Genomic DNA, 27,015 nt, shown 5'->3' on the forward strand with positions numbered 1-27,015 from the left:
CAGGGTTATGGTTCTAGACCTCAATAACATAAGTTAGAAACTTCAGATTCCACACCTCTATTATTACAAACTGGTTTTATTTATGATAATTATTAAGCTGTTAAAAAAAATGTTGCTGATATGTTAATGTATAAAACACAATATTTTTAACATGAATATCCTAAGTTATTGTGCACTGACAATGTTTTAATGATATACAATAAGTTTGCACTAAAAAAAGACTTCATATACCACTTCTTGACTAAAGGTTAAAGAGTCTGAAACACCAAGGAGCTTACTCTTCAATACCTGCACAAGATAGGTTAACATGACTTTGTAAGTTGATGCAATGTATCCTTTAAGCTTAATTAGATTAATATGTTACAAAAACAACAACATTTCTAGAAAAGCCACAGAAAATTTTAAAACTATATGATGTAGGCCACACAGTAAAGGTTTTATTCATGAATATTATTTAAATATCAAATTATTAACTCAGTAGTCTTTCAATTCATGAATTTAACATTTTGATCAGACATTACATACACACAGGGACATCATCATGTGACTAATAGAAAACTTGAAAAAAAGTTAGATTGTTGTTAGATGTTGACAAACCAACCTGTTTTGAGTATGTAAAAATTAGCAGCAGGGTTTTCACACCTTAGCTGTTGTTTTTTTTTTATTACAAGTAATATCACATATATGAAGAAAATACCAGTGGTTTCTACATATATTTGTATAGTACTTAATGCAGGCCTAATACTTTAGTAGTGTTATACCTGAACAGTCTATAGTGTTCTTTGGGGTCTTAACAAGGTTACTAAATAAAAATACAAAACATTTGTTCAGTTTAATGTTATTATACAAATCCACCAATATTATACAATATGTATATAACCTAATTTATTTTGCTAAAAAAAATTTGTTATTGATGAATTAGTTATTGTGATGTGAAAATTAATGAGAATAATCAAAGCTTGGTAAATTAAGTCAAAAACCAAGCATTTGATTACAATATTCTATTGCTGACTATAATTGCTTTACCAGAATAATTTTGAGGGTACATCACATTCTTGTTCTATCCTCGTTTCTCAACTTCATCACAAGAAAACTTGAAATTTACTTTGTAAATCTAGCATAATTAAGATGGTTATTTCCAATGGTTAGCAGTATTAATATAGCAAAGTTAAAAATACTGATCGATAATCATACTGTACTGAATGAAAGCTAATAATGTTAATAAAAAATTCATGCAAAATGTTTAAGCCATGAATATTTTCTACATCTTTGTTAGGAATTTATCCTAGACAGTAAAAACATATTCACAGAAATCACAAGTCAACACAGCTTATTTGCAACATTTAACTTTCAATTTACTACAAAATAAAAAATGTCATGAACTAATTATAATGAGTAATTGATCAGTTCTGATGAGCTAATTATTGATCATAATATTTCAACCATTTACCAACAATACTCAACTAATACTGACTACACAAAGCCGTACTTTATTTTTTTTAGATCAGTTGTCCTTTTATATTGTCTACACATTACTTTTTTAAAACTTCACATTGGTAGAATCGTAGTGCTGTAGGTCATACTTAGATAAGAAGCTCCAAAAAACATGCACACTGGGAAAATAAGTGTTTATATCAAAACAAATTAAATTATTAATATGAATTATTACATTATACATGTTTAACTTTTCCTTCATTACAAACTTTTTTTTTCTAACTTTTGCTTCTGTATATAAAATACTTTTATCAAATATGATATGTACACCATACAGGTAAAAAAACAGAATTAATTGACATCTGAACATTGAGAAAATTAGAAATTTTTAAGTGGAAATTGTTACCTTTATTCTGTTTCCTGAATTCATTTCTAATGGATCACGTAACTAAAAAATCTGCAAATATATGTATATTAGTAATTAAAAGACAAAACATCAATTTTAAACAAATTGTTATACTTCAATTCTGATTTTAATCCAGGTATATTTCAAACTAAGTTTTGCTACAAATTACTTCTATCTCATGAACATAGGTATAGTTTACACAATCATCCCACTTATGGGATGGTCCATCAACATCATCTCTAGAAAGACTCTTCCCATATAAACAAGAATAGCATGTTTGGAACCAAATATCCTGGGTGAAATACAAGTTTTTTTATATTTCTTGAAGCCATCAGAGACTTGCTAAACAATACAAAATGAAATTCTAAAACCTGCCAGATCATTCCTGCAGGTCTAGGCTTGGCCAAGGAATGATTAACTATGTTCTTGGCTGTTCACTGTTGACTGACAGAAATGAGTGCACCAAAAACTAAAAATACAACTGAAAAGTGTAAAATAGTATTTTTAAAAATTTTGAAAATCCAAGAATACCTAAAATCACAATTTAAATTATGTGGAGTTAATATAGAATGGAAGTTAAGAGAATACTAATTTTTGACACTTTTATCATCTTTCTCTCCTTATTGCCATATCCACAGACAGATGTGAAGATGCCTAGAATTAAACCATGACAGTTGCTATGCAGAGTTAGGAAATTAGTGGTATTAATTAATTTGGTTATTATATTATATTAATGTCAATTTACTTTTTGAAACAGTACTGGGAGTGTTAAGCTAGGAGATTAGTTGAAATGTAATTACATTGTATGCAGTCCACATTAAGCAGCTTATTTGTAGGGCTTATTACTATATCTTAAAGAGAACTAAACTTTTTGAACAGTACTAGGAAGTATTACGCTTATTACTTGCAACATGAAGAGTATTTGAATCTTAACGTTAGGTACTTTCTCCATTAAGCAGGTTATTTGTAAAACACCCATGACACACGATATTTATGTTGAGTGTTTTATAAAATTATTTTTTTTGTGCATCACATTTTGTCCAGTCTCTCTATTTCATTTAGAACAGTCTCAATTATGATACATATTTAGTATCCCATATTGCTCAAATCTCCAGTTTGTCAGTTCACCTGAGAATATCACAGTCACTGAAGAATAAGAAATCTGGGGGGCATGATCTCAAGATTTTGTTCTTCCAGATAATGCTACTAGCTTCTGAAGTTTCAATGTCTTTTATTGTGTTAACTTTAAATAGGGTTCAAGTTTGAAAATATAATTTATTACAAATGGAAGGACTTACAACCTGAAAAAAAGCCAGTCACAGAAGGAAAGTGGTCATTTGAGAGTTGTCAGGTCTAGAAGGAGTTCTCTACTGAACATAGTATGTTCGATGTTGTCAAGTAATTTCACGACTTTAATTTTGCTGCAATGCACTAAGATGGGTAAGCTGCTGACATCTGATAAATCTGGATATTAAAAAAACACAAAGAAATACTGTGCTGTTGTTAGAAGCTGGTTAGTCCAAGACTACTTAAACAAGTTTGTACAGAACTCCCAGACTGATACCTTACCCTAGCTCTAATTGCCACAACATGCGGTAGAAGGACTAATGGCAACATTGGTGTATATTGCCAACCATCACCTTCTAGCCAACAGATGAGACAGTGGTGTCAAGTAGATTGTGGGGCAGTGTTGAGCCAACCAAGGCAATATTTATGCTTTTGACATCATCAGATACACAGAGGAGGTTGGGAGCTAACAGGTGCCAGAAACAAGATGCTAAGCACACCTCACTGTTCTACACACAATTTAAAAATCCATCACCTGTCAAGGTACCCAAACACTCCTACCATGAGTGAAGCTAAAATACTACTCCTCAGACATTCAAAAGTTTAGAAAAGGAATGTATGGGCCACTTCCTAAATCATTTGAGACAAATTGTTATCTAGAATAAACTTAAAAGGCATGCAGTGTAATGCCTGATGTTAAATTTGCATGGTTGATTGCTTGATTAAATCAAGCATTTAGATGAGATGGAAAAAGCTGAAAGTGCTTATTTGGCTGTTTAAAGAAGGCCACAAGAAGAAATACCAAATTTTGAGGCCAGAAGCAGCATCAGTAGTCAGTCAAATCATCACTGATTGTTTCCTGACTGATAAACCTGATTACACAACTAGTAGGTAAAAGATTGCTGACCAAAAAGGCATCACAACTTTTATATTTCAAGCCCTAAATAGTAACATGAAATACCATGTATGAACTACATCTAATATTTACTATTCCATAACAGCTAGCTCGGATGATCAGATAGCCAAAACTTTCCTGACTTAAAAAGAATAACAGCTTTTCCTCTCCAATCCATAAGGTGTATATATTAAATTGTACAATTATTGTTCATTTAAAACAGTTAAGACACACCTTTATTTAAGCAACATATAAAAAAAAATAGTAGTATTCTTTGCTTTCTGATCTATTGGGTAGTAATGCTACTACTGCTCAAATTAACAAAGTTAGGACAGTTTAAGCTAGCAGAAATACTGCTTAATACATGAACAGCTTGAATAATTGAAAAAGATGCTCAGGTCTTCAAAAACACAGTCAAATGGGTTTTTAAGCCATTACTTTTTCAGCTACAGTGATTTTCTTCAGAGTAAATGTAGAACCTCTTATCTACTTTTGCAAATAAAATAGTGTTAAATTATTTTTTAATATTGAAAACTTCCCCATATGCAGTGATAGAGTTACCTTCTTGTTTGAATGTGTATTGATATATAATATACTGACAGCAGAATTATTAATGCTGATTATTTTTAGTTCAACTTAGCTTGATCCAAAATTAATTCCATAAGAGTTTGAAAACGTAATGCTCAAGTTTAATCATTTTAGAGATGGCAGCACCTAACTGCCAAACTTTTTACCACAGCTTTGGAAGGTAACCTGAGATTCCTGTAATGCAAGATGAACAGGAATTGAGAGGCTACCTATATGAAAGTTATTAAAGTTATTTACTGTGATTCCACACAGATGCAAAAACAAATTATTAAGCTACTTTTGAATGGAAATCAAAAATGCAATTTTTCATGATAAATGTAATTATATTGACTGCTTAAGAAGATAATGTTTTTTATTAATACTTAGAGAAAATGTTTCAATTTCATTAATGAAAATACACAATGGGACACGAATGTTCATGCATAGACAAAGATTGACAGAGATTCAAACTACTTTTGAGAGAAAATGCAGTTTCAAATGGGGTTTCTGGGTGATGTAAAACTATATTCAAGAGAAAACACACCATTCTCTGGTGTTCTGTAATAAAAATAGTGTCAGATATTTTGATTGCTTAAAGTCACTGTTTTGGAGCAGGTGAAATTGTTGAAAGTATACAAAATTCATGATCAGTAGCTTGAATATCATAACAAATATAAACATGGTACCAAGTTATACTTTTTTTTTTTTTAATCACACATATTGAAATATTTTAAGAAACAGAGGTTCCTGAATATTTTTTCATTAGTTTCAATATAAGAAGTAGCAATTATGAATGTCAATGCATGCTGTAAAAATATTATAGGAACTAAAAAAGTAGAATCTATTTTAAAATTTTGAAAAATTGCAATAAGGATAGTACAAAAAAATGTACATAAGAGAAAGACTCCAAGGAAAGAAAATAAAGAGTGGTTGGTTCTTTGGCATTTAATGGCACAATGAAACAAGGCTATCTGCAAATAGCTGATAAGAGCAAACCAACCTTTGTTAAAAAAAATATAAAAAATAGAAATTGTCTCATTTCTTTTTGGAAGTAAAACAATTTCCTGAAAAACATTGAAAGTGTAAAAAAACAAAAAACAACACCATATCAACAAGAATACAATAGCTAAAAATAAACAAGGTAAAAATCTTATGTGCTAAAATACAGGTTTTCAGAACAACGTTTCGACCTTCTAAGGTCATTTTCTGAATACATTTTTATTTTATGTGGGTTTCTCGTCATCACGAATAAGATAGCATTGTTTAAAAACTTCATGGTCGAACATTAATTTCTATCTATCGTTAGTAATGCTAAGTCCTACTTAATCACAATACATTCTATTTCTAATCACAGTTCAGTTCATATTTCATCAAATAATTTATTTTACACTAGTCACTTTAAATACTAAATTTATAAGTGTCAATAATTACGACACTTATATTCTACAAATGACAGGAGCTTTGTACCTTGTAGGTACTTTTAACATATAGAAAAATAACAGCTCTACTACTGGTACTACTATTTACTGTAAATTTCTACTCAGATTTACGCGACGGGCCATTATAAAAACAATTTCTTTCAATATTTTCAGAAATATTAAAATAAATTAAATTTCAACAAAACACGTCCTTAACAAAATATAAAATTACACACCTGAGTTGACTACGTAATTACGACGAAACGAGAGGGCTGATACACTTAAATTTCTATATTAACATTATATATATATATATATATATAATTTTAAACTATCTCACATGCCTGCAACACGTCTTGAAATCAAGTAGGTGTACACGATGCGTTACTGGGTGTGCGAAAACATCACAAAAACTAATTAAAATGAAGTGTTGGAATAAAATACTCGTTGATGCGTAAATTAGATTGCGCAAAGCTACACATTGAGCTGTTTGTGATCTGCTTTACACGGGTATTGAAACCTGACTTTTAAGAAGTTTGAAGCTTATTCTACAAGCACAAAGGGAATTAAGAATAACTTATAACGTAATAGTAAAACAATTAGAAAGCATTACACTTTCTTACTGTTATAATGAAACAAACTTTTCTAATTCCCTCCCTCACATATATAATGTAGAAGGTATATGTTTTGTACAGCATAGTAAAATATATAATGTAGAAGGTATATGTTTTGTACAGTATAGTAAAATATATAATGTAGAAGGTATATGTTTTGTACAGCATAGTAAAATGTACAAACATCATTCTTACCTCAAATTAACGTCACAATTACAAACGTATTCTCTATACGTATAACTAGCGTTTGAAGTATTTGACGGTTGGCGAAATTTATATAGTTTTTGTTTTACATGAGTATTCTTTTTTTATTATTGTAAATGTAAATTAAAATTAGTAATTAGAAATGTATTATGTTATATTAGGTAAGAGAATAAAAAGTAATAGTAATAATAATTCTAAACAAAGTATATCCGCGAATACCTCGTGCGTTACATAATACGATATAAATAAGAGCTCTTAAGTTCCTCGATTGATTTACTACTTGTGTGATGGTGTTTTAGTTAGACACAATTAAAAATACAATAATTGTTTGTTTGTTTGTTTGTTTTGAATTTCGCGCAAAACTACACGAGGGCTATCTGCGCTAGCTGTCCCTAACTTACCAATGAAAGAATAGAAAGAAGGCAGCTAGTCAACATCACCTATCATCATATGAATCAAGATTTGCATGTATTTATACTAAAGTTACACGAAAATGTTTAGAAATGAGTAGTTTTTAGAAATTTACGACTGTAATGTAAATCACTTTCACGTATCAGCCCTCAAATATATTCTCGGCATTCGACTTTGTTAGACCAAGATCTCTGATCAAATTATTGAGGTCTCTTTGGTTGGGAAAGTATGAGTTTCTCTCACCAGCTGCACCTCTAAAATTGTAATCTGGATCTTCAACATCTGCTTCCTCTTCTGATTTGCTGCTCTTTTCTGAGGATGGCTGCCTTCTGTCTGGGGATGGGTACAGGGAGCTCATGGCAGTGTGGCACTGGGGAAATGGATGATGGAAGGTCCAAATACATGATAGCAGATGCATTCTTGCCAGCCCGACGTTTGGAAGGGTCCACCATGCAGAAGTAGCAATTGCTTGAATGGTTAGTGGTTTCACGCCAAATTCTTGGAATAGCGAACTTCATGGCTCTCTTTTCCCCTCTGTACCATCCTGCAAAAGAGCAAAATAAAATTGTTATTATGAAGAATAAACTTATTTCATCCACAACTAATGTGTAAGAGGTTCATGCAAAATATTTTATATGATACTTTTTCGAAACTATTGGAATTTTTTAAAAAATTAATTAAAAGATATTTAAATTTTAAAAGGTCTAAAATTTGTATAATATAAAATTTTACTATTCAAGCAAGCAAATATTGTCCGTCTTACCTTCTAGAGTTTTTTGCAGTGCTCGCAGGTAAAATGAGGTGCCCGACAGGCATGCTGAAATATGCCTTGGAGGCTTCATACAATTTAGTAGATGCTGTCACAGAGTACTTTTCCGCTCTTATCTTGATAAATTGGCCACATATGTAGTAGAATGCGTCTGGAGAATGCTTGCATCTTTTTGATGCCACCTCTGATAAAATTAGATAGGTTTATGTGTTCACTTAGACAACTAGAACTAAACTGAAGTAATGAGCTCTTGTATATATATTAGTATGGAAAGTTCTAGAAAATTCTCGTAAGTTCGAGAAAATTTTTTATCGGCTACTCAACATTGAATCTACATGGAATGTTTGGAAAATGTGTAAGTTTGAAATTTTCATTACCCAGGTCACAAAAGCAACGTTTGAAGAGAAAAATAGGTCTTTTCCATTTACTTTAGGCATAAGCAATTGGGAAATAACAAGAAAAAGCAAAAACTTTGCTATGTAGTGTTATTAGGTTAATTTCTTAGTTCTAATCTGGTTTGCTTTGACAATAACTAAATTCATGTTAGGATATATACACAAGAGTTAAACTGTTTCTAGGGTTCATGTGCAGCAAAATACAGTACTGGTAGAAAAGAACAAGATAGTTTTGCAGTATCCAGGTATCAAAAATTTACTGCTGCAGCTGAGGTAAATATTGTAAAATTATCAAAATGTGATAAAATTCCATAATATGTGCAGACAAATATTTGTTTTCACTGTTTGGTATTTAAGAGGTTAATGTACTATAATGTTATGTATTTTCTTATGTTTATTAACTGTGTAATCTCTCTTTTTTTATTTCATGCCTGCAATGTTATTATTTTTGCTAAAAGCTGTAGGTATATGTTCAGTTTTCTGTATAATGTTAGTTTTATTTTGTCTAATGAGTTATTTGGATTATTATGGTAAGCATTTTGTTTAAGAGACCATCTACATAAAAAATAAATATAAATATGCAAAGAAAAATGCAATAAATATAAGACTATTATATAACTGACAAGAGTGATGGTTATACAAATAGAACTGTGATGGTCTAGTTCATATAAGTAAAAATTATAAATGTAATAAAAAATTGAAAGTCATAAATATGGTTCATAGATCTCTCAATTTGTAGTAACAAAGCTAAAAAATAGAAACACAATTAAAAAGAAAAACATTTAAAAATATACTGTGAATATTTATCTCTATAGAGGAGGGCTTTGAATTATGTCAAACAAAAACTTCCATATCTTTACCAAATGTATTTTAATCTACAGTTTACACTCTAGTTTCTAAGAAACTCTTGATTAAAAACACCAAAAAGGTTTCCATTTTAATGCCCATAAGAGTACATTTTTTAATTGCGTAAGTTCTTCTCCACTGTAAGTCAAATAACTGTTTTCTAAGATCAGCATAACACAACCTAAAAATAGAACTGAGAAGGTAATTAAATAATACTCTATCACCTACAAATCAGTGTTGTATTCCATATTTGTACATAGAGTGAATACCTCAGAAGAAACCAAAATTAAAATCTAGTTCACCTTTACCTATAGGTTTCAAGACAGCTAGCTACATCTAAGTTGCAGCAATTAGGGTGGCAAAAGATTGAGTAGGAATGCCTCTCAGGTTAAAATGGCAGCCAAACCTTGATCTAATTGGATTTATAGGCAAGTGTGTAAGTCTCGCAATTGCCAGTCAATGCTAAAACCAGACTTGTTTTGATATTCACAAAACAACACAATAAAGCGTCAGTCTGTCTCTCAGAGTTTTATTATGTTAAACAAACAAGCCCACATCTTACTTTCTTGTCGATATGTTTAAGCTGTTTGGAGTTGTATATTTTTAACCTGACCATTTAGGTTTATGTACTTATGCTTAATCTTTTCATCATACATAGATCAGAGTGTGCATGTCACAACCTTTTACAGAGTTACGTTGAAAATGTCATTAAACTACTTTATCAATGTATGTGAATCAAATTGACATGAAAACATGATTAATAAGTCAAATTTTCATATAAGTTTTAAACTCTCACAAAATGGCTTTCATCAGTTAGCACTGCTTTCTCTCAGTAGAAATTGTCAATGCTTGCAACTAATCTTCCACCTTTTGCTTCTGCATATTTATATGTAAATGATTTGCAGCACCTTTCCACGAATGAAAGCATGACACAACCTTTATTATAACTACTCCCCTTTCCAATTTACGCTCATTAATCGTTTTTCAATTAGCAGTAGTATTGTACAGACGTGCATGATTTTGCTGACAAATTTGTTAACATTTTACTTTATACTACAGACTTGGTTTTTCTTTACTGTATTTCTGTTATTTCTTTTCTAATGTACTGTGGTAAGTGGTGTCTCATCAGTTACAATTTGTTTTGAATTTCGCGCAAGGCTACACGCTATCTACGATAGCCGTTCCTAATTTAGCAGTGTAAGGCTAGAGTGAAAACAGCTAGTCATCACCACTCACCGCCAACTCTTGGGCTACTCTTTTATCTTCTGAAAGGGCGAGCATGTTTGGTGTGACGAGAATTCGAACCCGCGACCATCGGATTACGAGTCGAGTGCCTTAACCACCTGGCCATGCCGGGCCAATATGAGAGTCTTTGCCACTTAGCAGCTTCTTGCTACTTTGGTATTGTAGTCACATGATGCACTGTCTATGGTAATGTTTCGCATGTTATTAACACCTACCTTCTTTTTATCGTGTTATTTGAATTTTCTTTGCTAAAATCAGTGATTCGATTCCCCTCGGTAGACTCAGCAGATCGCTCGATGCGGCTTTACTATAAGAAGACACACACATTCCTTCGTATCTATTTACGCGTTTTCCAATGTGATTTGGCGTTTTCCTATAGTTTTAAGTTTTTTTCCCTCTGTTGCTCGTTGTTTCATACAGTTTTGTGTAATGTTTCGCAAGTTATAAGCACCTACATTAATTTTCCAGACTGTATAGGAAATTCTAGTGTTAAAACATACAGGGTGTTAGGAGAGTCACTGTGCACTTTTGTAATCATATTTTGTTCAATCTATTTGAAGCCAGCAACTGATAGCGGTGTTTAGAAACAAAATAAGAAGGATCCAAGCCTGTACTGATGCCAACGGAAGCCACTTTCAACGTTGTTTATAATTGTCATTGATATTTACCTCCTGTATTCTATATTGAAACATGTCTGTTAATAAATATATAAGTGCATAGTGACTTTCCGAACACCCTGTATAATAAGGCGATTGGCAAAACAGTTGTTACGGTGTGGACAGAATTATTGCAAACCTCAGAAAGAAGGTTATGATTATGCACGACATGATTGGCTCGTTATTATAGTCTTTATTTATTTTTTAGCACACTTAAAGATGCAGAATGGCATTTGTACTTCCTGTTTGTCACAGCTAATGGTAAACTTGTGTGATTTAAATAGCACCCTGTATTATTTTATATATTTCCTGCTCGTATTTAATGTTTCTGAGGCTATAAAGATCCATCTTCCTCTTACTATCAATTTACGCGCTCTCTATACGAGTTGGTGAGTTTCCTACATTTTTACCATTTTTGATGTATGTCATTGTTTTCGAACATTATGAATAGCGGTTGCTATGTTTGTTGTTTCAACTCTTCGACACAAATGGTGCAAACATTGTGCGGAGCCCAAGTTTTTATTCCAAAATATGGGTACTACGAATTTTACAAAAAAATTATCATAAATATAACAGAATATGTTTGGTTCATTTACACAATTTCTCATTGCCTTAACGACTAATAAATAATATTGAGAAGAGAGAAATAGTGTCAAAATATATGGACAAACAAATACCATCCAGAAATGACATGTCATACAGGTTGTTAACCGTTTATATACTAGCGGTGAGTTTCACAAGGGGTTCTATAACAATCGATAATACTCTTATGTACCGAGTGGTCTAGAAATTTATAGCTAGTGGTTTTCAACATTCTGAGCATAGCAAAATGTGGAAATTGTTCACTTATTTAAAATTACATCTGACATTTTGATCAAAATAGGTACGTGATGGAGAAAAATGGATATCATTTTCAGATTCAGCGTACAGGAATTACAACATAACAATAAACATTTCAATAGAATAAAATCATTGCAGGTCTGTGTTATCATTAAATGGGCCTGGCATGGCCTAGCGCGTTAAGGCGTGCGCTTCGTAATCTGAGGGTCGCGGGTTCGCGCCCAAGTCGCGCCAAACATGCTCGCCCTCCCAGCCGTTGGGGCGTTATAATGTGACGGTCAATCCCACTATTCGTTGGTAAAAGAGTAGCCCAAAAGTTGGCGGTGGGTGGTGATGACTAGCTGCCTTCCCTCTAGTCTTACACTGCTAAATTAGGGACGGCTAGCACAGATAGCCCTCGAGTAGCTTTGTGCGAAATTCCAAAAACCAAACCAAACCGTTATCATTAAATTATTATTTTCGACTACGGTATGTAAAATATTTCATTTAGGGTCGGTTGTGCGCCAATTGAAGACTATATTTTGAGTTAAGGTCCTTAGACCTCTTAGGATAATCGTGTAACTATTTTTATCTAAAATGTTTTGGAAGAAAGAGATGTCGGGTTCTTTAATCGGTGTATACTGCGAATAGGGCTACTTTGGCGTGATTCGTTAAGTGTATATATCAAAATGTGTATTCATATTTGCTATTAATGCTAATGGTAGGGAAGAATATTTTAAAATCTTTTCTCTGTATTAATATAATATCACTTGTGCCTGATGCTTTGAGAACCAAATTTTTTTTTAATTTGATTTTGATCATTTTGTTTCAATTATCATGTCGAGTTTAGTGTTAAGGTTGTATAGCTCATTTTCTGCATATTGAATACATTCTTGAAAAATCTTAATATTTTACATTTTTTTTGGGTCGGGTCTAGTCGTCTGGTTTTTAATTTTCTTTTGATGTAGACTTTCAATTATTTAGGGGTACCATCGACGACTCTGAAATAGTGAAAGGCGATGTTATGGATGATCTCGTCTAGAGTTAGTATTTTGATGACGATTATTCAGATTAGGTGGCCAACGATGAAGGAAGGCATCAATGGTGTCTGAACAGACACTGAATCCGAGGTTCAATGTGTTCACATCAGCATAGGATCTGTCAGACATTGAAGTTGACTGTGTCTGGGTGAGAGTTGGCTTCATTGAGGGTTAACAGGTGTTCCACGATTGAGGAAGAGTTGGTAGCAAACTAGTGGATGAATAGCTTTGGTGCTTCTGGACGTTCGTGCTTCTCCTTCTGAGTCTGCTGGTACTCTGAGCATCCCTCTTTGCTGGTGGTGTGTGGTTCTCCACAGTTCGAACGTGTGGAATCTGATATAGGGTGTTATTCTATGCAACGCACACACCTTGCACAGGAAGTACATATTGCTCTTCTGTGGCCAAACCTCCGGCAATTATTACATTATAGAAAAGAGTATGCATGGATTTGGCTGCCTCAACTGAGTGGTGTACATGTCTAAGGTTGAGGCTGCTCTTTATAAACTTAGGTACTGCTTTGTTACAGATTACTATTATCTTGATGACTTGCTTCCTTCACCTTTTGTTGCAATAAAATCTTGGATGGTGAATTCTTGGAATACTTCTTTGAGTTTAACGTCAAATGGGATGCTTTAGATCACAATGCTTAGGTTCTCTCTTGTCTCCCGGAACATGAATATTTAATGTAGTTCCTTGAAAGGCAGTGCTGTGCCCTGGCTTGAGTAGTTTTGGGTATTCTTCAAAGTCGCTAGTAAAAGGGATTCTGAAAATAATCATTTGAGTACTGTAGCAATTTCTGGCTGTCTGAAGGTAGATGAAATGACTTGGACGATTATTACAGCATTGTCTAGTTGACATGTTTGGGGTCACTTGTACGTGCTGGAGCAGGTTCTTGACTGACTGGCGATTAGTCTTCGTGGCTTTGATGGGCGAAGTATGATATGGTGAGCTTGGCGAGGATGAATGTGACTCAACTATAAAAGAAAATCGAATTTAAAGGTTCAGGGCTTGTTTTGCACAATTTTGGAGATGGCAAGTTGTATTTTCTTTAGTTAGTGGCTTGTTTATCGATCTTGTTCCTCTTCTTGATGCCTGAGGTACTGTTGTTTCATGGAATTGTCCTAGTTATTGATTTATAGACTAGAGCCATTAGTTCTCAATGTTTTCTTATCCAATCCATGGCTCATGAAGAAAAAACAGTCGTTATACTGATTTCTTCGTAAGCCTGTAGTGAAAACCGCGTTTGATCTGTCTGAAGTCTCGACCAGAAGTCCAAACTCATAAGTACTGTATGGCCAAGTGGTTAGGGCATTTGAACTGTAATATGTAGGTTGCAAGTTTGAATTCTCGTTCTGCCAAACATGTTCGCTTCTTCAGCCGTAGTGGCGTTATAATGTGAAGGCCAATCCCACTATTCATTGGTAAAAGAGTAGTCCATGAGTTGGAAGTGGGTGGTGATGACTAGTTGCCTTCCTAATCTTCCACTGCTAAATTGAAGACTAGCACAAATAGCCCTCGTCTATCTTTATGTGAAATTCAATAATCAACCAGCCAACTAGGAAAAAAAAACAATAAAAACTCAACTCAACAGGAGTTTGTAGGAAAATAAAACAACATGATAGTTACCTGCCATTCTTAACAGGGGTACTCGCGAACGGTTGTTCTCCTTCAATCCCGTACATAAAAGTAGTTTGCTACAGTGAATATAATTATGATTGGAAACATTAGTGAAGAGTTTTGAAAGAAAATCTGTGAAGAAGGTTGGCAAAGGCAAGATGAGGTTCTTTTCTAGAGGTGGTGTGGTGATATAGACGTGGCGAGACAGATAAATCCAGACATGTATTCAGCGTACCATATTTACGTCATATGAATTTAGGAATTAGTTTAATTTTAAATGAACTTTATTATAAGTGTGTGCAAGTTGTTTTAGGCCTTTTATAGTACCCTTGCGAATAGTGGAGGAGATGTTGTGATTGGTTTGTGTATCTTTAGTTCCAATCGTTCAATAGCTTGGATTTCTGTTTAATGAAAGTTTTATTGTATTGGTGTAGAAAGATTTTTAAATTTTCTTGTCTTCCGAATTTACACAAGCTGATTATCTCATTTTGTGTCCAGGTGAGATAGTGTATTCTGAAATGGCTGAATTTTGTATTTTCATGAGCCTTGTGCTGTCTTTGTGTTTTTTTATTTGTGTCCCAAGTCTTTTTCCAATATATGTTTAGTTGAAAAACATGGAATTTTGTAGTTAACGATTTTTGGTTTTTCAATCAGATTATCAAAATTCATTGAGTGTTTTAAACAGAATGATTACACTTTTGCCTTCATCATAAAACTCCCTGAAGAAGAAACGAAAAAAAGAAATAAGAAGTTTACTACCATTTACCTCCCCTACCTGAAAAAATTCAGTGAAAAATTCAAATGCCTAGACAAGACGTTTAGCGTATATATATACATGCAGTGGAAATCTTACATGACAATAAGACCCATTATAGAAAAAAATAAACAGAAACCCACTACTAATAAATAGAAAAACGCCATTCATGAAATTTCTTGTTTTTTACACAAAACATAAGTTTGAGAAATGGGAATAAGACTCGGACTGAAACACTAAAAAAGTACTTTTTCAAGAAAATAATAAAACCTTCACTATAGGAAGTTATGGGGAGCAACTTATGACATTGGTGGAATCCACATGTAGTTTTCCCATCAATTAGAACCATGGAAAAGTGCTTAGTCAAAATAACTACTAAGAATAAAACAGACATACACTGTCCGATTTTTGCATTTTTTCGATTATCCTCTGAGACTTGAAGATATGTTTTCTTCAGGCTCAATTTTTAGCTGGAATTTTCTTCTTCCACACTATATTTTCATGAGGTGGAGGAAAATGAACACCAACATCAGCTTGGCTTTGAAGTTAAAACCATGTTCTGACACTAACTCCAACCAATTTATGCCAATCACATCACCATGTATAAGAACACGATGTACAAGTTCGTCATTAAATGAAACTGAACAACCTTCCAAGATAGCAAAATGAATCAGCGATGTGATGAGCATCTCTGGGAAAGCTCCTACTGCAACGACCAACACAATGCTTGCTAAACAAAAAGACCAGTTAATATCTATCAATACCCCTCAGCACCACCAGTTATCTTTGAGGGAATATCCACCACTTACAAATACCCAGAGGTTGCAGAAATTTGCTATCCCCTAATGTCAACTCTCCAACATTCTTCATCTAGCTTAAGGAGGAATAGTCACCAAGATCAGTGTTCCTGAGGAATACACCAGACGACAAAAGTTATGGGGCACATTTAGCTTTCAAGAATTCCAAGCTCAATGTCAGGTACCTGGAGATTGCCAGTCATCTAAATCTTCCCTTATTGTACCTTATTGACATCACAAACCAAATCTTGTAGCAACTCGTTTCAAAGACTAGCCACTGAGCAAGACGAATGTATCAAATCCATCAGGACTGATCAACAAACTACTCGTTAGAGTAACAATGAACAGATATAATACAGCCATACTTACTGAGAATGAAATCAACTCCTGTTTGTGCATCATCAGAGTGAACTGCCAAGTCGACCCTTCCTCCACAACTTCAGTGTTATTACCGCCAGAAGTCTGACCACACAAAAGCTGTATGCACATTGTGAATCAGAGTGTATGCTGCAGAGACCAGCACCTGGATAAAGGCTGCCCATTTCAGACAGGAAGCCACATGATTCCTCAAGTATTCGCAGATTCTAAAGGTAGCTCGAATCACCAGGAACACCAGCTAATATACACTCTCAAGTATGCTACCAACTCTCTCAACCATGAAACACTCTCCAACACTAAGCACAACCAGCCAGTACCTGGGCCTAGCTACCCATGAGAAGCAGTATCGGTCCACACATCTATGCTGATTTGGCCTGAATGGATCCCTAGGTCAACATGTTACTGGACAGCATTGCCGCATATCAATAATCTCCTCATCTGGCTCACCAAGCTCGAAGGCTGCACACCAAAGAGCTAATCCAGGATATTTGCCAAATTGCTTTCCTTTATTTTAACATCGTCAGATGAAATCCTGAATGTTGAAGGCCTAGTTGAAAGAAGAACAGAGATAGTGCAAGTGCCAGATCTAGGAAAAAGTAAAATGTTCAAACTTATGTATAAATATTCAAGGTAGCTTAATCACTAACAGACACCAGTTCTTTAATCTTAGTCCTAAGTTAAGTCTATTACTATGAACAAAACTTTGAAATCGAATAGTACTTTTAAGTTCCACCCGTTTTGCATTAAATCAATCTCACGAGCCACAGGCACATGGAATATACTGTTATTTTCAAAACTGCCCTGAAAGTAATTTTCTCAGATACAAGTACTAACATGAGCACAAATTAGTACTTTCTCTGCCACATACATCTGCGAAGTGCCTTAAAATCGCACTTCTCTCAGATTAAGTTTCTCCACCCAAGATTCTAGACACCTTACTTTTTCAAAAGCTATGAATGAAAACAGACATATGATCATTCTAAGCGATTTAAACTGCAAAACATCAATATTTAACTGTCAAGCTGCCTAACGATGTCTAGCAATAACAGCAATCTTCTCTACATTATTGAGAGGAACAATGTATTGTAAGTTAATGATGCAAAACCGGCTCCTATGCCTTCCACAAGAAATACCAAACGTAGCCATTATATCTAGTACACTTAAACCCTATACCAACAAATTCCATAATCCCATTATTTTCGATTTACATTTTAACCCATATATCTCAAAACACTCACTACAGCTCAAATTTTACCAAAACCGAGTGGAATAACATAAAACAAACAATATACACCCTTCTTCTCGAGCTAAAGACTACTGTTAATAGTAGCAGTGATATCGACTTTTATGCTTCAGAAATCACTAGTGCTATCAACCAAGTCTGATGTAACAAACCTTCAAATATTCACAATACAATTAAATACAATAGTGGCTAATAACTCGGCAGTCTTAAACAAAATCAATCTCTTTCCCAAATATTATGAACTATTCACAAGAAAACACTAAACATTAATGAGTAGCAGTTAACCCTACAATCCACACAATAATTAAAGAAAGGTGACAACCAAGCAAACCTTTTAATACATTAATACTCAAGGTCAAAACTATAATAATAATGCGAACAACAATATAAAAACTTATTAAAGTGCAACAAAAAAACTGGTTCACGTTCTGCCAAACCCTAGAAAATAGTAAAATCAAACCTGCTATTTCCTGGCGCAAGTTTAATTCTATTTGTAACAAACCTATTCCAAACATTCACTTGGCAGTCTTAAATTCAATCTTTTCCCCTAGTATTATGAAATATTCATTACAACCTATTTAAACAGTTTTCATAACTACAGTTAAAAAGCATGTGGATATAATCCTGAAAATTTTAGACCTAGTTTCCTTGAAAAAATCAACCTCAATAACAACACATTGTATAATAGCATTTCTACACAAATTACGATAGCTGAAGTAATAATACTTAATCACACCTCTCCCAGTATTCGTTTTTGAATTTCGCGCAAAGCTACTCGAGGGCTATCTGCGCTAGCCGTCCCTAATTCAGCAGTGTAAGACTAGAGGAAAGGCAGCTAGTCATCACCACCCACAACCAACTCTTGGGCTACTCTTTTCCAACGAATAATGGGATTGACTGTCACTGTATAACGCCCCCACGGCTGGGAGGGCAAACATGTTTGGTGCGACCGGGATTTGAACCCGCGACCCTCGGATTACGAGTCGAATGTCTTAACACGCTTGGCCATGCCGGGCCCCCTCTCCCAGTAAAGACGGGATAAAAAACGTAATTTTAACTAATGCCTCTGACCTTCTAATACACATTCTTACTCTCTTTTCACTACTCTCAGAACGCTAGCTGACACTGTGGAAGAGCACGATTATCAGTTATCCCAAAAAGTGACTCTAGATACGCCATTTGAAATTAACAGAAACATTTCCACAACCACAAACATGAGTCCCCAGGGCTTCATACTAAGCCTGTTATTATACATCATTTTTATAAATGACATTAATTTTATCAAAATAAACCAAACATTCGCATACCAATATACCAATGATATCATGGTCTGTAGCATGTCACGACAAAGTCCAACACTCACTAGACCACAGTCATGTGGTACAACACCTGATGTGTAATTCTCAAAACATCAAAAACACAATACTACTTTCTCTTTAACTATAAAAATTATGCTTTAAACTTGTCATTATCATTAAATTATTGATTATTGATGAAATTTAGCAAAATTCATAAAATATTTGTGGAATTGATCTAGTGATATTTAGATAAACACATATTCATGGTTAGTATGCATATCGCTTATGTGTCCAAACGAATTTCACTTTGCACGCATTCACTATCACTATACTAACAACCTCGCATTTTAACTTCAGGTCCATAGGAGTCACAGTTTCACAAAAATGTCTTCGTCATCCAATCTGAAAAAAGTCGAGCAAATGACACTACTGCCAAATTGATTTAGACTATAAAAGACATTCATAAAGGCGAGAAAGTCCAACTCATTACAGTGGATCGATGCAAATCAATCACAACTCAATGGCTTCTTCATTAGGTACATGAAACCTTGAAATCTGGCACCTGATGAGGAATGAGCCAGCAGAAGCAGTGACAGAATTTCTTTCAATCCTTACATGCAGAACAAACCACAAGAAGTAGTGGTTCAATCACAAAAAGGATTACAGATCACTGATGCTGGGCATATTGTCAGGGAATCATACTTTGCTATAAAAGATGCTACCCCAGAAGCACAGCTTGTTGTGTCTGAAAAGGACGTCGACTCTGTTGTATCAGTCTCAACTATAGATCACACTGTTTCTGATATTTAACATGCTGGGAATGACATTGTAAATGATTCGTTCATTATAGCACCTGAGATTGATTCAATCTCTGATGATGAAAGTTACGTAGTTCTCTCAGCTGCAGTATGGGAATCATGGAAAATAATGCCTCCAGTCAGTTATCGACTACTCAAAAGAACTAATTCTAAAGGAGTATAATCCAACGATATTCCAGAGAGAAACCTTTTACAGGGATTTCAATACTCAGTCTTATAAAGCATGCCTTGAATTATTTTTGAGGTGTAGAAATGTCACTGTGTGTGCTGTTCCTGTAGAGAAAGTTCATGGGAGATAGCTCATTCCTCTTTTAAAATTTAGTGATCCATTTTGCTATTTTCTTCTTATGATAATAGCAAAGTGGATCAGTTCGAAGGTCAATAAAAATTATACTTTTATGTTGTGTCAATTAGATGCAACTCATAAAGAGTAGGTTCTCCACAACTGAGAATATTTACATATGATCAAGTGCTTGATTTTCACTGCACAACAAAAGATTGCTAGAAGAGGACAGGGCATGTTCTTGGTTTGATATCTATAAAGGCAATTTCCTGGAATCACTGCACCTTACATGCAAGGATCTTCCATGGCTTAAGGAGAAAATACAAAGTCAACTTGAAGCACATATTCAATAGACAATACCATTCTCCAACAACGAGATACTGCAGATTGCATCCAATATGGTTGTGGAGTGGATCATATGGGAATGTGAGATAATTTTCCATGACAAAAATAAAGTTGGATACTCCACAGTATGTAGACCTTGAGGTAATGTATGTGAAAGCACCAAGATATGCTTTGATGATTGGAAAAAAGATTTGGAGAAACTAGACAGAAAGAAGACTGATGAGGAACATGCACTCACCACAAAAGCACCAGGAAAAAGGACAAGCAAGATATCAAGTCACCTAAACTTGCATTCCAAAAATATGTTCATGGGAGCTGAAGGAAGTGCAGAAGAAAAACCCTTTACTGAATAAACTTTGGAGCAGTGACCAAGCACAATACAAAATGGAAAGAGACAAAAGACGGAACTACAAAGGAGTATTGAAATGGATATATAAAAGCAATTTTACTTGTGAAGCTAAACACATCAAAGGGAGTAAGAAGTGCTTATATAATAATAATATCAAGAAACAACATTTTGAGATCAAACAGAAGACCTCAGTTCTGCTATCCACAGCCAACAGCAAACTCATCAAGCAGTGAAAATAACCTTTTGCAGTGCAGGAAGTAGCCAACAAAATGTACTATAAAGTGAAAATAGATGGAAAAACAAAGGACTACCATGCCAATTTGTTGAAGAGGTACTTGAGAGGGAAGAAGACCTTATGGGTGTAGCTCTTTAAGTGGAGATGGATGTGGCCACTATGGTTGTCATAGAAGCAGAATCCAAAGACAGTGACTCTAACATAGAAAATAAAAATCTACTATATCTAAGACCAATGGGTGGAAATAAGAGATACAAGAATGTCAAAATATGTGAAGAACTGACTGGAAAGAAGAAGGAAAAGGTACAATATCTTCTATACTAGTATACAGATAGTTGCCTCAGGCAACACAAGATAAAGGATCCTGTCAATGTGAAACCCTATGAAATGAGAGACGAGCAAGGAAATTGAAAATGTTGGAATAGACTATGTGAGAAGACTTAGCATATAAAATATCAACAATGTAAGTATACAGTCTAAAAATATCAATTTTTTTATTGAAGAACGACTCATTATCAAATTTACAAATGTAAGTTTTAGTACAAGCATTATTTATTTTGATTTAATATGATTTAGTTTTAAATTCCAGAAGTTGTAAAGGTTGATTGTTTTAAGATAGTTGTGATAAATTTCATTACCTTACTCTGTACAAGTCGTATGTTGTGTAAGCAGTTCATTGTTCTACTAGGCTTTAGAAAACACTATGTAACAAAATTTTTACTTTTTCTAGTTCCTGGGCAAAAAGTGTTATTTCCCAATTGCTTATACCTATAGTAAAAGGAAAAGACCGATTTTTATCTTTAAACGTTGCTTTTGTGACCTGGGTAATGAAATTTTCAAACTTACCCATTTTCCAAACATTCCAGGTAGATTCATTGTTGAGTAGCCGATAAAGAATTTTCTCAAACTCACAATAATTTTCAAGAACTTTCTAGAATGTTGTGGAACTTATGAGAATTTTCTAGAACTTTCCATAGTAATATATATATACACAGGAGCTCACCACTTCAGTTTACTTCTAGTTGCCTAACTGAACACATAGACCCATCTGATTTATCAGAGGTGGCATCAAGAAGCTGCAAGCATTCTCCAGACGCATTCTACTACATATGTAGCCAATTTATCAAGATAAGAGTGGAGAAGTACTCTGTGACAGCATCTACTAAATTGTATGAAGCCTCCAAGACATATTTCAGCATGCCTGTCGGGCACCTCATTTTACTTCGAGCACTGCAAAAAACTCTAGAAGGTAAGACGGACAATTTTTGCTTGCTTGAAAAGTAAGATTTTATATTATACAAATTTTAGACCTTTTAAAATTTAAATATCTTTTAATTAATTTTTTTAAAAATTCCAATAGTCTCGAAAAAAGTATCACATATAAAATATTTTGCATAAACCTCTTACACATTAGTTATGGATGAAATAAGTTTATTCTTCATAATAACAATTTTATTTTGCTCTTTTGCAGGATGGTACAGAGGAGAAAAGAGAGCCATGAAGTTCGCTATTCCAAGAATTTGGCGTAAACCCACTGACCATTCAAGCAATTGCTACTTCTGCATGGTGGACCCTTCCAAACGTCGGGCTGGCAAGAATGCATCTGCTATCATGTATCTGGACCTTCCATCATCCATTTCCCCAGTGCCACACTGCTCTGAGCATCCTGTACCCACTCCCCAGACAGAAGGCAGCCATCCTCAGAAAAGAGCAGCAAATCAGAAGAGGAAGCAGATGTTGAAGATCCAGATCACAATTTCAGAGGTGCAGCTGGTGAGAGAAACCCATACTTTCCCAACCAAAGAGACCTCAATAAGTTGATCAGAGATCTTGGTCTAACAAAGTCGAATGCCGAGCTTTTGACATCTAGGCTCAAGGAGTGGGATTTGTTAGATGAAAGTGTGCAAGTCGCAAGTCAGAGGAAGAGTCACCGATTTTTTACAAACTTTTTCACTCGTCAAGATGGGCTCTGCTTCTGCCACAATGTATCCAGTCTGTGCGAGGCAACTGGAATTGCCTGTAACCCGAACGAGTGGCACCTCTTCACCAATAGCTCATCCAGATGCCTCAAAGCTGTGCTGCTTCATAACAGGAATAAGTATCTGTTTTTCCCCGTTGCTCATTCGGTGCACCTCGAAGAGCAAGGCGAGCATTTCCACCAAGATATACTAGACTGTGAATGCTGCTACCAAGGAGCGTATAACGAAAACATGATGGGAGACTATTTTTGAACTGATACATGAAAGTGGTTTACATTACAGTCATAAATCTCAAAAAACTACTCACTTCTAAACATTTTTGTGTAACTTTAGTATAAATACATGTAAATCTTGATTAATATGTTGTTTTATTCAGACCTTATGTAAATGAAAATGTGCAAATATGCCTGTTTTTACATAGAAAATAGGTTAATTTCTAAATTTCATTATGCAGATCACAGAAGCAAAGTTTGAAAGGAATAATGGTCATTTTCTGTACTTTTAGAACATAAGTAATTGTGAAATAACACCTGCTATCCAGGAACAAAATTTGTTACATATTGATATTGTTTCCACCACTTTACTCAAATCTAATTATACCTATTTAATAATACAAATCACAGTAAGTGTAAAACTTTCACAAATAATGAATGTTATTTTGAAGTGAATTCACATTTTGTTTTTCAATTAAAAAAACCTGGTTCAGATGTTTGGTTTATTGAGCTTATTTTAAGCTGGTGAAGAGATGTTTGTATAATTTCTGTTTTCATATACCTCTCAGCTTCTTTTGCACTTGCATAGGTAAATAATGTGTTGATCCATACACAGTTCTAATAGTTTGTTTGTTAGTTGTTAAGCAAAAAGCTTCTCAAATGTGCTGTGTTGTGTTCTCAGCAGGAGCCAGCATTAAAAGTTCTCAAGCACACGTAGAGCCAATTCTTATAGGAATTAAATTAAATATGTAAGCAGAATACATATCATTTGTATTAAGTAAAGAAATTAATTTCGCATTCATACAGTGCTACAGTTTCATACAACTTAACTTTCTTACATCACTCAATTTAAGCTTAATTCATCTCACGTTAGGTGTTTAGGATAATTGAAACAGCCAGCAGCAACAGTCTCTGCAAGGGGCTAAAACGATATCAAATAAATATTGCAAGCAAATACATCAAAAGAATATTTTTTGTTTTGTTTGTTTTGGTGCACAAAACTACACAAAGAGCTATCTGTGCTCTGCCCACCTCAGATATCAAAAATATTCCACATGAAGATCTAGTGGGAAAGCTTGCAAGTATACATTTTGAGCGACATATTAATTGAAATATAAAAATATATAAAACTTTTTGACAACTGAATAAAGAATGAGCTCAAATAACATCAGTAAATGAATTTGGTTCATGTGGTGGTAAATAAGTGTAATTATGGTTTAAAAGCAAGAAGTTTTCTGTAACATGTTACACCATTTAGTACATAAAACAATGATTATATACATGATGTGAAACTGAAGAATTTTATCTAGCCTACATCCAGTGCCATATACTTTGTACAGATTATTTATACGGAGATTTCACTAACACTTCAAAAGTGGCATATTACAAATGCACAACTTTCTGAAAAATGCTTACAACAGTAATCTTCTGTCAAAACTATTTTGTAGTTTTCTGAAACTTATTTAAAAATAAATTTCAAAGATAAATGAAAACAATGTTCTATCTTTTATTTCTTTACAGTCTATGTTGTTGTTGGGCTTAGGATTCTCCTACACTATGTGACTTGTTGCCAATGAAATTAAACATAAATGAACAGCATGCTCTCCACGTGTTTTCAGAAATATGTATATTTAAATTACTTAAATGCATGTCGAACAAATTTTTTACACTATAGAGATCATAGGGATATCATAAACACTACAAGATTCTCTTGTTGTAAATTCCACTGAGGTTCATTAAATTATTTTAAAATTTCAGTTGACGAGCCAAACTAACACTCCCCATTTCTATCGCACTAGTAACATGTGAATAATTTATTTACATTATGGCATGAGTCATCACAGTCATATACTGCTTTTCCAGTATATACATCCTTGTGCAAATTAATTGAAACAAATGATCATTTTACAATATTTTCAGCATGGCAGCCAGTGTAGGCTCACTGGACCTGCTGATTTCCTTTAATAGTCATTTTTTCACACAGATGGCATCATTAGCTGTGTTTTGCAGTATGATCGATCTATTTTTGGAATATATGATGAAATTTTGAGGAATATTACGTCATTTGAAATTGTGTTAGAAGGGTAAGGTGACCAGTCAAAAAACAACTTCTTACCAACTCTGTAAAGAAAAAAACGACATCAATGTGATCTGAAATACAAGAACTGGATGCAAGAACAATGGAGGAAGATGTTATTCAGTGACAAGACTCATTTCTTCGTACTGGGTCAAAGAAGTCTGCGTGTTTGCAGATCTCCAGGTGAGCAACTTCCAAAATCTCACATCAATCAGTTTGTAAAACATCCCTTGAAGAAGATGTTTTGGGGCTTTCTCAGCTACTATGGCATCGTAGGCTTATATATCATAGAAGTTATGATGCGAGGACCACAGTACATCAAAGTTTTGCAAAGAAGAGTCGTTCCAGAATTGAAAAAGATTTCCAGATGGATCTGGCATTTTTCAGCAAGATCTGGCTCCGTGCCACACATCGAAACTTGTGAAGAATTTTATGACTACAACGCGAATAAAGGTGCTGGACTGGCCTGGAAACTCTCCAGACTTAAATCCTATTGAAAATCTTTGGGCAATTTGTAAAGAAAGACTTCGGGCAAAAGACTGTACTACAAAAGATAAGTTAATTGAGGCCACAATTGAGGTGTGGTACTGTAATCCAATAATTAGTAAAGATTGCAGTCAATTCATGAACTCGATGCCAAAGCAGATTAATGATCTTCTGAAAAATAAAGGTAGTCATATCATGTATTAATTTGTGAGTAATTTTTGGATTCTCAGAAATAAAATGCAAAAAATTGAAAACATAATTTTCCATCTTGTTTCAATTAATTTGCATAAGAGTGTACATTTTTTCTTGTTCATTTTGTTAAACTGCACTCAGGCTGATTAAATTATTCTTATTATCTCCTTTTCTACTGTTATTCTTATTCTAACATTAAATGTTAGGACTATCCTTTTTAATGCAGTGACTTCACTCTCTTCTGATGTCATCTTTTTTGTCTATTTCCCACTCATCTCATACTGTTTATATTCTTATTACTTATCCATCTGTTTATTATATTCTCAACATCAATGACTTACACACACAATTTCCAGTAATTATCTGCTTTAAACTCCCTTTAAAAACTAAACAATCATAAAATATTAATTTAAAAAATATATAGTCTTTTATATCATTATGTCAAGTGATATTTAGTTTTGTTATCTGTCCAAAAATACAGATAATATTATTTGAGAATACAATTATCTTTATCTTGTTTTTCACATTATGTTTTCCTTCTCTATTAGTGATCGTCTTACTACACTTATCTTACCTATTTATAATATTTCATTATGTGGTCAGGCCAACAACAAATATCTGAAACAACTTGTTTGGTCTACTCTTCATGGTTTTTCTGTAATGCTTGAGGTGGCAAGGCATTTAATTCCAAGTACCTCAAAAAACATGGTTTTAAACCAAAATTCCTATAACCACAATAGTTATAACAAAAGATCAGATACACTTAGTTAGGTTGGAAAGTACTAAGCATTTACAATTAAGTATTGTAATATAAAAATTTGCATATGATAGTAACAGATTGTGAACAATGGTCTTCATTTTTGGTGCAGAGTACAACCCCAATTTACAACCAAAATAAGGAACAATGAATGTACTTTAACTACAAATATAAAATATGAACAAGCCA

General features: G+C 33.9%; 1 protein-coding gene across 5 annotated transcripts in view; it reads right to left on the minus strand.

Moving 5' to 3' along the window:
* Positions 1 to 6,886, minus strand: part of LOC143229179 (acetyl-CoA acetyltransferase, mitochondrial-like) — a 69,217-nt gene extending 62,331 nt beyond the window's left edge. Inside the window, exons 1-2 of one of the 5 annotated variants that reach the window (XM_076461110.1) lie at positions 6,817 to 6,886; positions 1,841 to 1,891 (exon numbers count right to left, since the gene is read on the minus strand). In XM_076461110.1, the coding sequence (XP_076317225.1) occupies positions 1,841 to 1,864 (24 nt within the window). In that variant the 5' untranslated portion in view covers positions 1,865 to 1,891; positions 6,817 to 6,886. Of the gene's footprint in view, positions 1 to 1,840; positions 1,892 to 6,056; positions 6,216 to 6,243; positions 6,571 to 6,816 lie in introns of those variants that run through there. The other 4 variants (XM_076461112.1, XM_076461109.1, XM_076461108.1 and 1 more) reach the window with 4 other exon arrangements.
* Positions 6,887 to 27,015: the final 20,129 nt, after the last annotated feature.

The sequence above is a fragment of the Tachypleus tridentatus genome, chromosome 10 (genome assembly GCF_004210375.1).
Source record: "Tachypleus tridentatus isolate NWPU-2018 chromosome 10, ASM421037v1, whole genome shotgun sequence".
Lineage (NCBI taxonomy): Eukaryota > Metazoa > Arthropoda > Merostomata > Xiphosura > Limulidae > Tachypleus > Tachypleus tridentatus.